General features: G+C 34.7%; 1 protein-coding gene across 2 annotated transcripts in view; it reads left to right on the top strand.

Annotated features, from left to right (window-relative positions):
- Positions 1 to 18871, top strand: part of SOS2 (SOS Ras/Rho guanine nucleotide exchange factor 2) — a 91065-nt gene that overhangs the window by 28905 nt on the left and 43289 nt on the right. The window contains exons 4-8 of one of the 2 annotated variants that reach the window (XM_078448264.2): positions 316 to 480; positions 4478 to 4681; positions 7830 to 7973; positions 10859 to 10969; positions 14817 to 14915. In XM_078448264.2, coding sequence (XP_078304390.2) covers positions 316 to 480; positions 4478 to 4681; positions 7830 to 7973; positions 10859 to 10969; positions 14817 to 14915 — 723 coding nt within the window. The remainder of the gene's footprint in view (positions 1 to 315; positions 481 to 4477; positions 4682 to 7829; positions 7974 to 10858; positions 10970 to 14816; positions 14916 to 18871) is intronic. The other variant, XM_078448265.2, reaches the window with a different exon arrangement.

The raw sequence follows: 18871 nt of genomic DNA, 5'->3' as shown, positions 1-18871 counted from the left end.
GGGTTTGGGTAATGTATTAATTTAAGAGGTTTTCCATGAAGTCCTGACCAAGATTTCTATATTGGAATCAATAATCTCTTCTTACTTGATACTAAAGGCAGATTTGTTAGATTAGATGTCTCTTTAAAAAAAAAAAAAAAAAACTTCTGACACTGGGACCTATGGCTCATTCTATGTCCTTTGATATCTGTAAGTTTAGACATTTGGTCTATAGAAAGTTCTTTATAAGCAAAAATATTGGATAATTTTTTTAAGTGTTTAACTGATACGTGGTAGTCCCATTTTTTGGAATTAAATTGTTTATTTTTTCCACAGGAGGTTTTAGGGTACAAAGTGGACTATCATGTATCCCTGTATATTGTGGCTGTACTAGAGTATATCTCAGCTGATATTTTGAAGTTGGCTGGTAATTATGTTTTTAATATCCGACATTATGAAATATCCCAGCAGGACATTAAAGTGTCAATGTGTGCAGATAAGGTAAGTGTTAAAAGGTATTTTTAACACTTGTATTTTTAACTTAACTTGAATAATAGTGACTATATGTCACTTCTATCTCTTTTTTATACATTAGTAATTTTTATAATTCCTTGTATTGGAATACATAAAAATGCTAGCTTTTTAGATAAAACATGATATTTCCAGGTTTTCAGCATATGACAGGATGGGAATCCCCCCCCCCCCCCCCCCCACCCCGGCAAGAGTCTTTTACCTATAGGAAAAAAACATCCAAAGCCTCAAACCAGTTTAGGAAAAATAGTTTGAATTTTATCTTTTTAGAAAGAGAATATAAAGAGAATCTACACAGAGCATTCAGGTACTTTTAAACAGAAGCATTTTTGAAAAACATACTTTTGGGCACAAGTAGAGAGCAAAAGACTTCAGTACTAATGTTTCTTCCTTTTGATACATTTTTTTGTTAGTTACCTTTTTCCTTCCTGGCTGTAAGCTACTGGGGGAAGAAATTGAGTCTCTTATTTATTTTCCTCTCTCCTCCTTTTTACTTTTTCTTTTTTTACATTTAAAAAAAATTTTTTTTTAACGTTTTATTTATTTTTGAGACAGAGAGAGACAGAGCATGAATGGGGGAGGGGCAGAGAGAGAGGGAGACACAGAATCGGAAGCAGGCTCCAGGCTCTGAGCCATCAGCCCAGAGCCCGACGCGGGGCTCGAACTCACGGGCCGTGAGATCGTGACCTGAGCTGAAGTCGGCCGCTTAACCGACTGAGCCACCCAGGCGCCCCATCTTTTTTTACATTTTAAATGAAAATTTTTGAGTATCTGTTATATGCCAGTCACTGTCCCAAGTGATGATAAAATACTGAATAAGACAGCAGTCCCTTGTGTTAGAAGGAGTTTATTTTAGTGGGAAATAAAAATATAAAAAAAAAATTGCAGCACAGTGTGATTAAAACTATTAGAAGTCAAAGGTGCAGTATAGAAAGTGTTGAACTCTGGCATGGGGTAGACCAGGAACACTTCATTGAGAAGATGCCTAAATTAGACCATTAAGGGTAAATGACCCCTACGACTTGGCACATGCCTGTATTTCTCTCCTTTGTACATCAGAATTACAAGAAAGCTTTTAAAGATTCTGATGACTGTATCTTACTCCCAAGAGGTTCTGATTTTCTTGGCCTGGGTTAGGACTCTAAGCCTGGAAATAGCTTGAAAGCATCCCAGGTGATTCTGATTTACAGTTATGGTTGAGATCTACTGTACTCTGAGATAGTCTCAAAAATGATTTTTCACTTGAATTTAATAGTAGAAATTCCTTGATATTTCTATTTTGACTTCTAAAATTATGATTGCAGCCTGTTTTTTACTTTTCTATCTCAGACTTTTAGATAAGTTACAAGTACTTCCCTGTGCCCTGAACCACTTGAGAGTAAGTTGCCAACGTAGTTTAGTGTGTCCTACAAATGAAAACATTCTTCTGCATAACCACAGTCTGGCAATCAAAATCCAGGAAATTAATTTTGATACATTATACTATCTAATTTGCAGACCCCATTTAGGTTTTGCCAGTTGTCCCATTGGTGTCCTTTATAACAAAATGATCCAGTCCAGAATCAGTCATGTATCCTTCAGTCTGGAATAATTCCTCATTCTTCTTTAACTTTTGTGACCTTGGTACTTTTGAGGATTACTCTAGTTATTGTTTAAAATGTCCCTTACTTTAGTTTTTTCTGAAATTTTCTCTTTATTAGATTTGGGTTATAGATCTTTGGCAGGACTATCATAGAAGTAATGCTGTACTCTTCTCATTGCATTTTCACATGCCACACAATTTGATGTGTCCAATTACTGATGTTGTTCATTTTGATCACTTGATTAAGGGGTTGTCTTCCAGGCTTCTCTACCTTGAAGTACTATTTTCCCTTTTGTAATTAATAAATATTTTGTGGAATATTTTGAGATTGTGAATATCTTATTCCTCATTGTACTTGAAATGTATTCATTTATTTTAATATAGACCCATGGATTCTTACTTAATGTGCTGTCATCTGTTATTTCATTACTTGTTTTGATATTCAAATTGTCCCAGATCTGGCCAGTGGGAACTCCTTCAAGTTGCTTTCTCTGTCTGTATCCTTCTTTGAATACTTTGTTTTGACAGATATTCCAGGTTCAACTTTTCTTTATATGCTGCTCAAACATGGAATTAGGCATTTTCTAAAAACTCCTGGTTCCTTTTAGTGGAGAATGGTACTTGGAAACCAAAATCTGGGTGCTACATAAGCTGTTAGGGTATAAATGCTCTGGTCTCTTAGAGGCCAGAGTTGGGGCGTGTGTGTGTGTGTGTGTGTATACATTATATACATGCATACACATACGTATTTATTTCTTCTCCATCTTTTTGTTGTTATGGTAGCCCAAGAAAACTAATACAAGTTGTTTATTTTCCGACATAGGTGATACGTTAGCACTAATCTACATTTAGGTGGAGGTGGACCTATAAAGTGGTAATTTAGCTCTGCTTAAAAGATAGTATTTTATTTACCTATTTTTGAGTGGTAGAACAGTTTTGAAGTAGAACATTTTTGGAAATCTGCTTTACCCTTCTCTTAGGCTTAGGCTTCTTCTTCTTTTTTTTTTTTTTTTTTTTTAAAGTTTACTTATTTGTTTTGAGAGAGAGAGCGGGAGCCAGGTAGGGGCAAAGAGAAAGGGAGGGAGCATACCAAGTAGGTTCCATACTGTCAGCACAGAACTCGATGCAGGTCTTGAACCCACAAACCATAAGATCATGACCTGAGCCGAAATCAAGAGTTAGACACTTAACCAACTAAGCCACCAAGGTGCCCCTCTCTTGGGCTTATGCTTGTAACTCAAGGACTACCTTGTGTCTACCGAAAAAGTATTATCTGTCTTTATATGAATTCACAGATCTCTCCAATCCAAAACTACTACCACAGGGTTCATTTTAGCTTCCCCTTTTTCATATTTGTAACTGCCTTCTCTGACACTGAGAAATCTGGCTCCCATTTTTTTAATATATTTTATTTGATCACTTCTCCTGTACATAACCAATCTGACAGTCCTATCTAATAACACTGGTATAGGCACCTTTCTTAACTCCTTAGTACCAGTTACTGGTATAGTAAATATGCATTAGAAAAGCATCATACTATGCTCTATCATGTGCTTCTACAATAGTGTCCTTTCATTTTTCTCCAAGTGCATACAGCTTTCCTTACAATAGGACAAGGAACTGGGGCGCCTGGGTGGCTCAGTCGGTTAAGCGTCCGACTTCAGCTCAGGTCACGATCTCGCGGTCCGTGAGTTCGAGCCCCGCGTCGGGCTCTGGGCTGATGGCTCAGAGCCTGGAGCCTGCTTCCGATTCTGTCTCCTCTCTCTCTGCCCTTCCCCCATTCATGCTCTGTCTCTCTCTGTCTCAAAAATAAATAAACGTTAAAAAAAAAAATTAAAAAAAACCCAAAACAATAGGACAAGGAACTACTACCATTTTGAACACCTATTTGCCAGACATAATAGTATGCATTTTATGTACATTACCTCATTGAATTTTTTCATCAGTTACATTTTACATGTAAGGAATCTGCTTTCAAAAGAATAAATAACTTGTCTGTAATCACAGGTGAGTAAGTGGTTGAACCGGGATTATGGCTCAGATTGTTGTTCTTCAAAGGTATGCTCTTTTTGGCTTTTATATATGTGTGTTTATGTGTGTGTATGTATGTATATACACACATATATATGTATACACACACACATATATTTCACTACTAGGTTTATCTTTTTTCCATAAATGTTTATTTACTTTTGCATATCCAGTTTTATTTGAACATTTTTTCCCTTCAACTTTTCATATTTCTCTTATTTGAATTTTCTTATATAAATTAGCCTGTAAAACACAAAACTCATTGTTTAATAATGTTTTAATTCCAAGTACCTTGAGACCATTTTATAAAAGTGAGAAAAACAAGTTTATACGTTATTGATTTATATTTCTCAGGTTTTGATGGACATGTTTGATCAGGATGACATAGGTTTGGTTTCTCTCTGTGAAGATGAACCGAGTTCTTCAGGTGAATTAAACTACTATGACCTTGTCAGAACTGAAATTGCAGAAGAAAGGCAGTATCTACGGGAATTAAATATGATTATAAAAGTGTTTCGAGAAGCTTTCCTTTCTGACAGAAAGCTATTTAAACCTTCTGTAAGTACCTTTTTCGTTTGAAATACTATGTACCCCAAAAGTTAAATAGCAGCTTAAAATCATAAATAGTAACTTTTTATACTTTATGAGTATGTAAACCAGTATTCTTTTATGTGGTATTTATAGTTTTTAAAATATGTGAATTGTTATACTACGTTAAGGCCAGTGACAATGATAGTTAGACACAAGTGCATACAGCTACCCTTATTAGAAAGGGAGACTACACTGGAATGAAATCTTTTTCTGCTATGAGCTGTTTGAGGTTTATAGTCCTTCATTTGAAGATAGTGAAAAAGATGTATGGTCTACAAAAGAAAGACTTTTTCATATCTTCTGGTAAATACTTTAAGGCAGAGGCTTAAAGTTTCAACAGTGGAACTTTTTTTATTATTATTATTTTTTTAATGTTTTATTTATTTTTGAGAGAGAGAGAGACAGAGTATGAGCTGGGCAGGGGCAGAGAGAGAGGGAGACAGAATCCACAAAGCAGACTCCAGGCTCTGAGCTGTCAGCACGGAGCCTGACGTGGCACTCAAACCTGTGAACCACGAAATCATGACCTGAGCTGAAGTCGGACACCTAACTGACTGAGCCCCCCAGGCGCCCCAACAGTGGAACTTTTTAAGAAAAAAGTTTATGCAGAATGCCACATAAACACAAGTAGAGCTGCTGTTGGAAAACGGGGTAGGAATGGTGTGAATAGGATGGGAACCTTGTCATCTTTTTCTTACTTATGTAGCTTCTAAAGTCAACTTAAGGAATCCAGCTAGACAAATCCTGTCTCTTTTTTTTTTTAATATGAAATTTATTGTGAAATTGGTTTCCATACAACACCCAGTGCTCATCCCAACAGGTGCCCTCCTCAATACCCGTCACCCACTTTCCTCTCCCTCCCACTCCCCATCAACCCGCAGTTAATTCTCAGTTTTACTACTTGGCAATGAGAAAGAATGAAATATGGCCTTTTGTAGCAACGTAGATGGAACTGGAGAGTGTTATGCTAAGTAAGATAAGTCATACAGAGAAAGACATGCCATATGTTTTCACTCTTATGTGGATCCTGAGAAACTTAACAGAAGACCATGGGGGAGGGGAAGGGGGAAAAAAAAATTAGAGAGGGTGGGAGCCAAACCATAAGAGACTCTTAAAATCCTGTCTTTTTAAAGATTTTTTTTCTTTCCTTCCTTTATCCCATGATTCATTTTTCCTTAGATGTCTGTGTGTCTGCCCTTCACTTTAAATACTCAGCCTTTTTTCTACCTCGTGATTTCCTCCCCCAAATGACTATTATGTGAACGAATGTGCAGTGACTGAGTGTTTAAGACTAAGATGTGATTTTGCCTCTTTGATTATTTTCTAAAATCATGAGTTTCAGTGATAATTTAAGGTTTTTTAGTTGACATCTGTCCTTTTTTTTTTTTTTGTACGTATGTTTAGTTTAACGTTTGATAATAACTCCCACTGGACTTAAGTAATCAGCATTTTGTAATTTTCAAAATACTGTCCTATTTTATGTGCCCTTATAATACTCCTCTGAGTATTATCATCCCTAACTTACTGGTAAAGAAATTGACACAGGATGGTTATGACTTGGTACGTTAGTTACAGAGGCTGAACTTGAATTTGAGTTCTTTTATACCACAGTGTCATTGAGTTCTACTTAAGAATAAAAACCTAACAGATGCTGATAGCTAATATTATTTTCTTTGCCTTTTCTGTGTCCCATTAGTTTTCATTCCTCAGGAATTAATTTTTATGGGATCTCTTTTTATTGAGTTAGTGCTGATTTGATAGAAAATTTCTATTATACTGAAAGCTCAAGAGAAAGTGACAGTCCCTTTTTCTCTTTTTCTAGATCTACTGTACCTTTTTTAGCATTTAGATATAAATTATCTATATTTACTGTATTTTTTCCACCGTATTTTTTTTAATCTCAAAAGACTAAACTTTTGAGATAAAGACCACCTGAGACCAGAGCATAGTAGTCAGCAAATATTTGAGGAGGATTAATATTAAAAGAATGAATGACTTAAAACTAATCTTAATTTACTCCTTTGGGCTCTACCCCTGTGTCTTCAAAAAGCTCAAGTTTGTGGAGGACCTAATATATGCCAGGAGCAGTTTGTAGAAATCATCTATTTAATCCTACTAAGAACCTTATTAAGAACCTTATGAGGGTAGATGTTAGTATACCAGCTGTGTGATCCTGAGCAAATTACTTACCTGCTCTGAGCTGGTTTCCTCATTTGTAAAAATGAGGATAATGATAGTACCTATCTAATAAGGCTGTTGTGAGATTACATGTCAAGTACTTATAATAGTGCCTGAAACATACTAAGTGACCTAATCCAGAGTCATTTATCTAGCAAGTGCGGGGCTAAGATCCATGCTGAGGTCTGTCAGGTTCTATAGCCTGTGCTGTTTCCATTACGAGATGGAAGAGCGGGGGGCACTTGGCTGGCTTGGTTAGTGGAGCATGAGACTCTTTCTTGATCTTGGCGTTTTAAGTTCGAACCCCATGTTGGATGTGGAGATTACTTAAAAATAAAATCTTAAAAAAAAAAAGATGGAAGAGTGAATGATAGGTGGCCATAACCTGCACAGTCAGTATAGGGTCTGTGTCCAAAGGACTTAACATTTCTTAATCCTGATGTAATTCACACATGAAAGCTTGAATGAAGTCTTTAATTCCTCCTCAAATTCAGGAGATAGGCTGACCGCAAATTGTGAAACTGGGTTGTATCTGGGTTAGGAATCAGACCTTCATTTTGATCCCAGCTTTTGTCATTAACCAGCTCTATAAGACTTTAATCAAGATTTTTAGCCTCTTAACCAATTTTAAAATACTCAAATGCCAGGATTCTTTATGAATGCATAGATTCATCCACAGTATGAGTTTTAGAATTATTAAACAAAACTATTTACAGTCTGTATTTTACAGTGAATTTACTATGTGTAATCCGATAAGTTTTTTATTTCACTTCTGTGTTCATGATTAACTTTTGCTTTGTTATAGAATATATCATGTCTTGTAATATATTAGTATGCATTGAGTGAAAATAAACCCTTAACACTTATAGTACTTATATTTTATAATTTTTAAACAGAATTTCAACTTCACATATCTTAACCTTTTTCTTTTTTTCAGGATATTGAAAGGATTTTCAGTAACATTTCAGATATACATGAATTGACCGTGAAACTTCTAGGTCTTATTGAAGACACAGTTGAAATGACTGATGAAAGCAGCCCTCATCCATTAGCTGGCAGCTGTTTTGAAGATTTGGCAGAAGTAAGTTTACAAAACTACTTGATAATTCTCATTAAAGTCCTAAATGGTGTATTAAGAAATTTAGTAAGATATTCTTTGTGAAAATTAGAGGATATTGCTGACTACTGTAAAACAATACTTAAGGTTTAGCCAGTAGCAAACTAAATTGTCTATATTTTTAGTGACACTTTTTATAGTGTATTTATGATGCTATTTATAGTGAAAGTTGGTTGAGTAGTAGCATTTAGGATTTTTTTTAATGGCATGTGCATTAAAGGTGAAAGAAAATAAATTTTATTGACCATAGCTATTTAGCTTTTGTAGATCTTGGTCTTAATTTCCAAAAATTGAAAAGGAAGTTTATGTTTCAATTTTTTTTTCCCCAAAGTGAAAATCATTTGTCTTTTAAATGATTATAAAAGTAATGTAGTTCATTGTAAAAATATTCAGGAAAATAAAGGCAAATAAAATGAAAATCACTCCATTTTGCAACACCCAGAGATAACTTATCCTTACAACATACATTACTTAATCCTTAAAAATGTTTTTCTATATGTACATACAAACTCATTTATTTACAAAAATAGGCTGTTGCTATTATATAATCTGCTGTTCTCAATACATCATGAACATTTTCCATGTTAATAGACTTACACATAATTTTTTTATATATTGAAGATTAGTTGACATATGTTACATTAGATTATGTGTAAACTCAACAATTCTATACATTACAGTGTTCACTGCTATATGTGTAGTTAACCATCTGTCACCATACAACATTATTGTAATATTATTTACTATATTCCCTATGCTATACTTTTCGTCTCTGTGATTTGCTCCCATTATAACTGGATGTTTGTGCCCCACATCCCCTTCACCTGTTTCTCCAGTCCCACTACCCTTCCTTCAATACTGTTTTTGAAGTCTGAATTAGTAACATGTTATATGGAGATACAATAACATATTTTAATTCCTTACTATTAATAAGCATGTAAGTTGTTTCCATTTTTTGTTATTGTAAACAGTACTGTAACAAACATATCTACATTGTCTTCATAGTCTAATAATTATTTTAGGATGTATTCCTAGAAATGAAATTGTAGTACTAAAGACTAGGAAATTTTTAGAACTTGGAAACACTTTGCCAAATTTACTTACAGGTAAGTTCTAGTATATGTGGCTCTTTTTTCCCCACACCTTCACTAAGTCCAGGTGTTATTCCATTCATTTTGGTCAGTCTAATGAGAAAAAAAAAAGAGCCTCATTCTTCAATTTGTTTTAATTTTTAAACTAATCATGTTGAACATCTTTGTATACTCATTGGCCATTTTTATTGCTTTTGGAAAACAGGGTTTTAAAAGCGCTTTCTTTAGTTTTCATGTAAAAAGATTTTCTTACTTTATAATCTCTGCCTCTATTTTTGAAAATATACATTACTTTTATTATATCCATTTTGTAGATAATGAAACTGATAGTATAGAAAGATTCAGTTACTGATACCTAAGCCAAATATTCAGTCTTGTTTCTTATTAGAAAGTTTTTATATTATAATATCTTAGCATATTAATCTGTAGTCTGGTTGCTTGCTGTTCTCTTAAAGATATCATTATTCAAAAACATGTATTTTCTAATTTTTATTTTGTTTTTTATTGTAGTTATAACATAAAATTTGCCATTTTAACCGTTTTTAAGTGTACAATTCAGTGGCATTAATTAAATTCACAATATTATACGACCATTACCACTACCTTTTTCCGAAACTTTTTTATTAGCCCAGACTGAAACTCTGAACTCATTAAGCAGTAGTTCCCTATATCTTCCCTCCCTCCTGAGCCCTGGTAACCTCTAATCTACTTTGTGTCTGTGTGAATTTGCTGATTCTAGATACCGAATCATAACAATATTTGTTCTTTTGTGTCTGCTCATTTCACTTAACATGTTTTCAGGGTTCAACCATATCATGACATGTATCAGAACTCATCCCTTTCTATGACTAAATAATATTCCATTGTATGTATATATCATGTATTGTTTATCCATTTATTTGATGATGGACACTTTTGGTGTTTCCATCTTTTGATTATAGTGGATATTGCTGCAGTGAACATTGGCATACAAGTATCTGTTTGAGTCTTTTTTCAGTTCTTTTGGGTACATATCCAGTAGTAGAATTGCTGGGTCATAGGGTAATTTTTGTTTAGCTTTTTGAGGAACTTGCTGTTTTCCACAGGGGCTACACCATTTTATATTCCCACTGGTAGTGGATGCGGATTTCAGTTTCTATGCATCCTCGCCAATATTTGTTATTTTCTGAAAAACATACTATATTTTTAAAATACAAAAATGAAACAAATCTCTGAGTTCTATACTTTGAGGATACGGATTATTATCAAATAATAGGAATGTATTTAAATATAAACATTGTACAACATATGGGGAGTTTCTGCTTTGTTATTTTACTGTATATTAGTCTTTGCTTTCTTTTTCTAATTTTGAAAAGTGTGGAGTGGATAAAACAGTGGTACATTTTGCTTCCTTGGAAGTATCCTAAGTATAAATTCATTTCAATCTAGGTAAGCCTAATTGAAATTTCAAATCCCAACCTTCTTTTACTAGTAAATCCTCCCTATTTACTGGGGATAAATGTGCATAAGCACTAAGTTTGATAACTTCTGACCACAGATTCAGTCACCTATTTTAAGACCTCAGCATCTATCACTCAAGATCATTACTTACATTTAAAAAAATTTCCTGGTTATTGTTTGCCCCTTAAAAGTAGAGAGCAAAAAGTTCTGAAACTTAGTTGAAGACTTGATAAAAATTTGCCATTAAGTAATCTGTGCCATATTAGTAGAAAAGATGTTCTTTTAAACCTAACACATTCTCCTTTTTAAACAAAATAGGAGCAAGCATTTGATCCTTATGAAACATTATCACAGGATATTCTGTCTCCAAAATTTAATGAGCATTTCAGTAAGTTGATGGCCAGACCTGCAGTGGCTCTACACTTTCAGGTAAACTTAAATTGAATGTTATTTTTTTATAAAGCAACTAAAGAAATATTTCACCATCTTATCCTTCAAATATTTGTAGTTCTAGAATCTTTTCATAAAGCACATAAGGAAATAATTTGCAAGTACTTCAAAATATGTTCACTGTTAGCTTATTTTAGATTGTCTTCTATTTTTGTCTTGAGTTCTTTCAGTCTGTCCTTAATGTAGAAATCTTTTCTAGAATATTATTATACATTCTGATTGCTACAAGAATATGGCACATTCTAGGTCTGGGATATAGAGATTAATATGCAGAGCTATTTCAGGATCTTACTCCCCACAGGAATAAGAAATCATAAAGAGTAGAGAATTCCCTAGAACAGAAATCATAAAGAGTGGAGAATATCCTCATGTAATGTCCATACACTATCCAAGTCCGGTGGATATTTTTATTTCATATTTATGCCTGTAGTATTTGTTAGTCCCTTCCTTGTTCTTTTGGCTCCCATGATACTTTGTCCTCATTTTTATCTTACTTTGTTGATTTCTTCTTAGTCTCCTTAATTGTAGATGTTTTCCAATTTCTGTTATCAGCCCCTGCTTTTCTGCCCCTCTGTACTTTCCTTGGGTAAGTTTATCTGTACATTTTGCTTCAGCTGTTGCCTATATGCTAATGACTTCCTATCTGTATTTTCAAACTGCTGTCTTTGGAGCAGTGTGTGTGTGTGTGTGTGTGTGTGTGTGTGTGTGCGCGCGCGCGCGCGTGTGACTGTACACTTTCATATAACCAGCTGCCCTTTGAGCTAATTCACTTGGATGTCTCACAGGCAATTCAAATATAATGTGTTCAAAACTGAACTTACCATCCCTCTGCCTTCATCAGTGTGAATTCCCTTTATTGTCTCCTACTTCTACTCAACACTGAGTAATTTGTCAACTTGGAATAAAAATGACACCTAATTCTCAAAATTTACTTCAATGAAGGAATAGTTTTCTTAAGCTAAATATTCTATATTCATATAAGCCATAAAGTAAACATTATGTAAATGGGACAGTCTGCCTATAAGATCTTTGCATTTCTTGTTTCATTCCTATTTTATTAGGAGTTCTTACTGTGCGATTTGAATGTTTAGGACCCAGTTATTTAAGCTATTGCTGCAGATATGAAATGAAATTCAAAGACTTAGATTAAACCCTTTTCAGGCCAAACTCACTTGTACTGTATTAACTTTAAAAAGACTCATTCAGTGTAAAGTGAAGAAGGTAATGCTTCGTTAAGAAAAACAGAAAACAAAAAACTTGTTTAGAAGATGTATAGCACACTTTAAGAACATGAGCTCTGGAGTTAGAACTTCTGGCTTTGGGCCAGTCAGTAATTGTGTTATCTTGAGCAAGTCACTTAATCTCTGAGACTTTGTTTGCTCATTTGTGAAATGATCATAATGTATATCTCTTATGGTTTTAAACTGTAAAAACCAAATGGGAATACACTAAGCACATTTGGCACATGTTAAATAGTCATACATTTGCTTGTGTGATTTATAGTTCTTACACTATAAATATACATTGCGTTAGCACTTGAGAATATGCTTTAGTAGCCATTTCAGTGCTAATTAACAATGTAGCCATTTCAGTGCTAATTAACAATATAGATGATCTTTGTAGACTTAATTTTAAGTTTCATCTTGGTTCCAGTTAAAGCATTATATATAAAATATATGAAAATATATCGAGTGATTGACATCACTTTCATTAATTGAATGGTGAAAGAAGTTAATCTTTAGGAAAGTAAGTTGACTGTGCATCTTATGTTAACAAGTCCATTGAACAAATTATAATTTAACTTCAGTGAACAATTTATGAGAATGATGGCAGTGTTTGTCTATGAGGATATTTTCACTTTTTTTTTTTTTTTTTTGTAAAGTTTATTTTTATTTTTCGAGAGAGTGAGTAGGGAAGGAGCAGAAAGAGAGAGAATCCCAAGCAGGCTCCACACTTTCAGCACAGAGCCCTAGATGGAGCTCGATCTCACGAACCGTGAGATCATGACTTGAGCCAAAGTCAAGAGTTGGACACTTAACCAACTGAACCACCCAGGCACCCCTTGCCTATGAGGATACTTTCAAAAACATCATATGAGATTTTTTCCTCCTTTATTGCTGTTTTCTATATTTATCTAATGAGGAGAAATACTAGTTTAAGTCAACCTTAATGACATTTAAAATCAATATGAGTGACTTGTAAATCCCTTCTAAATTTTAAAAAATCATTTATTCTGTGGACGATTAGTTTTCAAAACTGGGATATACCTAACCCTAGCTATTCACTAAGATTTTTCAGGTGATATAAGGGCACAGACAGCTTTCAGGGAATCAGTTTCTAGCCTACCTGCTACCTTGTTTGTGTTTTTGCATTTTCTCTTCCAACTTTCCTTACACATTACCCTTGCCAGCAATATTTAATTTCCCATTATGCATTGATCCAAAGTATAAAAACCTGCAGGGTCCCAGCCAGGGAGAACACAAAACTTTTGCTTTTGAAGAATTCATTGAGTGCAAAGCAAAAAGGTTTCAAATAGCAGGAGGTGGGTTTAATTGTGTTAAAAATTCTCAGTAGCTAAAATGTCATGTCATATCTCTGTCTTGTCGTATCTAACTATCCGAGGATTAAGAAGTAAGATGTTTGTTACAAGGGTGAATATTAACTTCCTAAAAGAAAAGTACCTCATCTTTTTTTTTTAAGTTTTTAATGTTTATTTATTTTTGAGAGAGAGAGAGACAGAGCATGAGCAGGGAGAGGGGCAGAGAGAGAGGGAGACACAGAATTTGAAACACACTCCAGAGTCTGAGCTGTCAGCAGATCCCAACGTGGGGCTCGAACTCACAAACTGTGAGATCATGACCTGAGCTGATGTTGGACACTTAACCGACTGAGCCACCCAGGCACCCTGAAGAGTACCTCATCTTTCATTGGACATTGAAATAATGGAGAGGGAAGGCTTGTGACATTCTCATACCTGGATGCACTATGTTAGAAGCAGTTATAGATTCTTTCAGATGGTTTCTGTACTTGAGACTGTGACATTAACGTGTATTTGAACTTAAGAATGCAGCCAAGACTTTTTGAAGACATTGTCTGATCTAGCTGTTTATTTTGACAATGAAGATCGGCTTTGTCAATGTAGTTATATGAGAGATGTTTTTCATAAAATAAGGTAAATTTGAAGTTTATTTAATCATTGTTTGGTGAAACATATTTAAATCACGTTTATAGTATGCAACATTCCAAAAAATACATCCTTTGTAATCACTTAAAATATTTCAAATGATGATACAAAAATGTGCAAGAGGATACATAGCTTTCAAAAATCTCTTAGGGTATGGGGAAGCCAAAACTTTTGAAAAAAAAGTTGTATAGGACTACTGTGAAAGTTATTTTGGCTGTGTAAGAGATGAAGAAATGTATATATCTGATAACTTAAAGGACGAAAAAACCCTTGACTTTATAGCGCTTCTCTTTCCATATAGAACATGATTTCCATTATTGTTTTGGTAAAGTCTATTATATCTTTAAAAGTTTTTTGTGTTAAGGGGCACCTTGGTGGCTCATTCAGTTAAGCGTCTGACTTCAGCTCAGGTCATGATCTCATGGTTCCTGAGTTTGAGCTCCATGTTGGGCTCTGCGCTGACCACATGGATCTGTTTGGAACTCTCTCTCCCTCTCTCTCTCTGCCCCGTCCCCACTTGCACACGCGCTCTCTCTCTCTCTCAAAACAAATAAACTTTAAATAAAAAGTTACTTGTGTTAGGCACTGCTGTTGTACATTCTTGATACCAGAGATATACTGTTACATCTTTTTACTTTACAGTCCATTGCTGATGGTTTTAAAGAGGCAGTTCGTTATGTCCTTCCACGCCTTATGCTGGTGCCTGTATATCATTGTTGGCACTATTTTGAATTATTAAAGGTAAGATGAAGTCTTCCTGAACCGAAAGTACTTGCATTTATGAGGCTTAAGAACTAGTTTTAATCTGGTCATATTATTTTTCATACTTTCTATTCATAAAAATAAAAGTACCTTAAATGTCTACCTTCTTTTCCATGGATAAAAGCCTATGTTTCTTGTCTTCATATCATTTCCAAGTGGTAGAGAGAGGAAAATATGTCTTTATCTGTCATTTCGTAATACAGAATTTCAAAGTACTAATATAGAGATTACTTTTTCATTAATTTTTGAAGGCACACAATAACAGTGATTTGCCTCTTACGTTAATTAGTAAAATGCAAAACATTGGTCTAAATTTCCATCATTTTAACTTATTAAGAAAAGCACTTCTTTTTTCCATACAGTATAGTATTCTTCCTCTCGTAGCTAGAACCCAAGCAACATATAAAAAGAATTACAGTAAAACTTGAACTCTTTTTAAAGATCAGTAAACATAAAAATATATTGAATTGTTAAAGGTTCTAATAAATAAAGTATAAACTTATTAAACTTAGTAAATTATATTACATGTAGAAAAATGTAAAATATAAACATGTTATATAATAAATGAATGTATAAACACACCAGAGGTAAACCACAATGCCGACTTGAATGGCACTTACTTACATGCTTTTCTTTACAGTTTAACCATATATATATAGATATAGATATCTATATCTATATCTATATCTATATATATCACTAAAAATATATATAGCCTGTTTCTGAACTTGATATAAATTAGTTCATATTATATATATTATTTTGTGTCTTGTATCTTCTCTTAAAGTAATATTTGTAAAATTTATTGATATTGTATGTTTTTCTAGTTTTTCTTCCATTGTTTGAATAAATTGCAAATTTATTTATCCTTTCCTAGCTGATGAACAGTGTTTTGCTATTGCTGATAACGCTTGATATGTACATTCTTGTACATATCTCTTGGTACATATGTGCATGCATTTTATTTCTCTAGAGTATATACTAAAAGATGAAATTGCTTGGTTATAAGAATTGCATATTTTCAAATGTAATAGATAATGCCAAGCAGTTTTCCAAAGTGGGTTGTACACTTTACACTCTTAAGAGAATGGATGAGTGTTTATGTTGCTCTTTATGCATATTTTCAGACTTTTAAATTAATGGTCATCTTGTATATTTATAATGGTATCTGGTGTTTTTAATTTATATTTTCTTGATTATTAATGAGCTTGAGTATATGTTTATTGGCCTTCTAGATAACTATTGTAGTTTTATTGAAGTCTTTTGCCATTTTAAATATCTTCTCTCCTGTGGCTTGTCTTTGCATTCCATATTTCTATTTGTTATTATTGTTGTGCATTAATTAAAAGTGAGTATATTCTATATTTAATCTAAGGGTTATAGTTTCACTGATGAGATATGGGTGGTTTCTCATTATTTATTCCTTGAAGCCTTTAAAGCACTACTACTTAGTTACAAAAGAATATCTGCTGCCTTTAGACAGGCATCACAATTCGTGAGTGTATGTTTCTTTTTCTACTCCACGTTCCTTTTGCACTTTAACTTGATCTTTAGGACTGTTACCCAAGTCAGCATGTGGAGATAGATATTTTCAGGGTACCATACATCCTCATTTCTCTATGTCATAGCTACTGATCTTCATTGACTCCAGCTAACATCTAGGACTTTTGTCTACTTTCAGATTAGTTCCCTTTTTCATTTGTAATTTCAAAATATCTTGCTTAGTAAAATTTTCTTCTGCAGCATTTTTTTAAAAAGTTTTTAAAGTTTACTTATTTACTTTGAGAGAGAGTGTGTGAGCAGGGGAGGGGCAGAGAGAGAGGGAATCCCAAGCAGGCTCCGGCTGTCGCAGAGCCCAGTGTGAGGCTCAGTCTCACAAACCTTGAGACCATGACCTGAGCTGAAATCAGGAATCGGACGTTTTGCCCACTGAGCTATCCAGGCACCCCCTTCCACATTTTAAATTACTTTTTAGAAGCTAGGCATCTTTCTGCGTAAGTATTTTGTACATCTCCTTTAGGATACCAAGTTGTTATTTTAGATAACCTGTTCAGACTTTTTCCATCTAACTCTTTAGTAATAATATTAAAGCCAGAATAACTCTGTATCTTGTAGGTACCTAGGCAAGGAATTCATTTGATGATTTCTAGTGAGAAGCTATCTCAAGAATTCTTTTTGGGGGCACCTGGGTGGCTCAGTCGGTTAGGCATCCGAGTTCAGCTCGGGTCATGATCTCGCAGTTCACCAGTTCGAGCTCCGCATCGGGCTCTGTGCTGACAGCTCGGAGCCTGGAGCCTGCTTCGGATTCTGTGTCTCCCTCTCTCTGTTCCTCCCCCACTCGCACTCTGTCTCTCTTTCTCTCAAAAATAAGCAAATATTTAAAAAAATTCTTTTTTTTTAAAGTTTATTGATTTATTTTGAAAGTGACAGAGACCATGCAAGCAAAGGAGGTGCAGAGAGAGGGAGAGAGAATCCCATGTGGGATCCCATGTGGGGCTCTATCCCATGAACAGCGAGATCATGACCTGAGCTATAACCAAGAGTCTGATGCTCAACTAACCAAGCCACCCAGGTGCCCCTCAGGAATTCTTCTTTATGAAGTCTTATTACCCATAATGTGTGATGCTAAAGTTTTTGAGCACAAATTGGTGAACATCTTTATTCTCAATGTCTCTGTGGAGACAAACGGATCTCTAAAGAGCTCATAAAAATAATTGCAGCCTTCATTATGAATAATATATTGTCTGCCCTAGGTGTATACTTAGATTTCTAAAATTTTTTGGAGAATGTTCATGTCTAATTGGAAGTCCTATCATTAGTCTTATAATTGCCTTCTAGTATGTGCCAATATTTAAAATCCTTGTTTGACTTTATAACTGAAGCTTACTTTTTTTCCCTATCTGGATGATTGGTTTTTAAAATCTTCAAGGTTAGGGCACCTGGGTGGCTCAGTCATTTGAGCGTCTGACTTTGGCTCAGGTCATGATCTCACAGTTCGTGTGTTCAAACCCTGTGTTGGGCTCACTGCTGTCAGCACAGACTCCAGTTTGGATTCTCTGTCCCTTCTCCCTCTGTCCCTCCTCCATTTGTACTCACTCTCACTCTCTCTCAAAAATAAATAAAACATTAAAAAAATTAAAATGTTCAGGGGTGCCTGGGTGGCTCAGTCAGTTGGGCGTCCGACTTCGGCTCAGGTCATGATCTCAGTCTGCGAGTTCGAGCCCCGCGTCGGTCTCTGTGCTGACAGCTAAGAGCCTGGAGCCTGCTTCGGATTCTGTGTCTCCCTCTCTCTCTGCTCCTCCCCTGATCATGCTCTGTCTCTTTCTGTCTCAAAAATAAGTAAAAACATTAAAAAAAAAAACATTTAAAAAAATTAAAATCTTCAGGGTTAATTTTACAGCTATGTCTGCATCATTAATAATGATGGCCTGACTTATCTTGAGACTGATCCTGGTAGCTGTTTTGCCACCAGTTAATCACTGGATTCCATGTCCTCGTAATTGGGACTGAAGTTGGTCAGCTAATTAAACGGTCATTTTGAATATTATATACATTTCATTCTCATAAACACACACAAAACCCCTATAGATCAACATTTGTATGTATTTATGCGCTAATCTGTTGACTTAGGATAAAATCTTTTCTTTGACTGTGAATCTTTCTTATATCACAAAAATTATCTTCTGTGATTTCTATTTTCCATTTATTTATTTTTTATAATGCGTGTTTAAGTTTATTTATTTTGAGAAAAAAAGAGAAGGGTGGAGGGGTGGGCAGAAAGAGGGAGACAGAGAATCCCAAGCAGCCTCTGCACTGTCAGCACAGTCAAAACAGAGCCCAATGTAGGACTTGAACTCACAAACTGTGAGATTATTACCTAAGCTGAAACGAAGAGTCCGTCACTTAACCAACTGAACCACCCAGGTGCCCCTCTA

Source organism: Panthera onca, chromosome B3 (genome assembly GCF_046562875.1).
Source record: "Panthera onca isolate mPanOnc1 chromosome B3, mPanOnc1 haplotype 2, whole genome shotgun sequence".
NCBI lineage: Eukaryota > Metazoa > Chordata > Mammalia > Carnivora > Felidae > Panthera > Panthera onca.
Note: the sequence above shows the minus strand (reverse complement) of the source record. Positions and strands in the feature narration are given on the sequence as shown.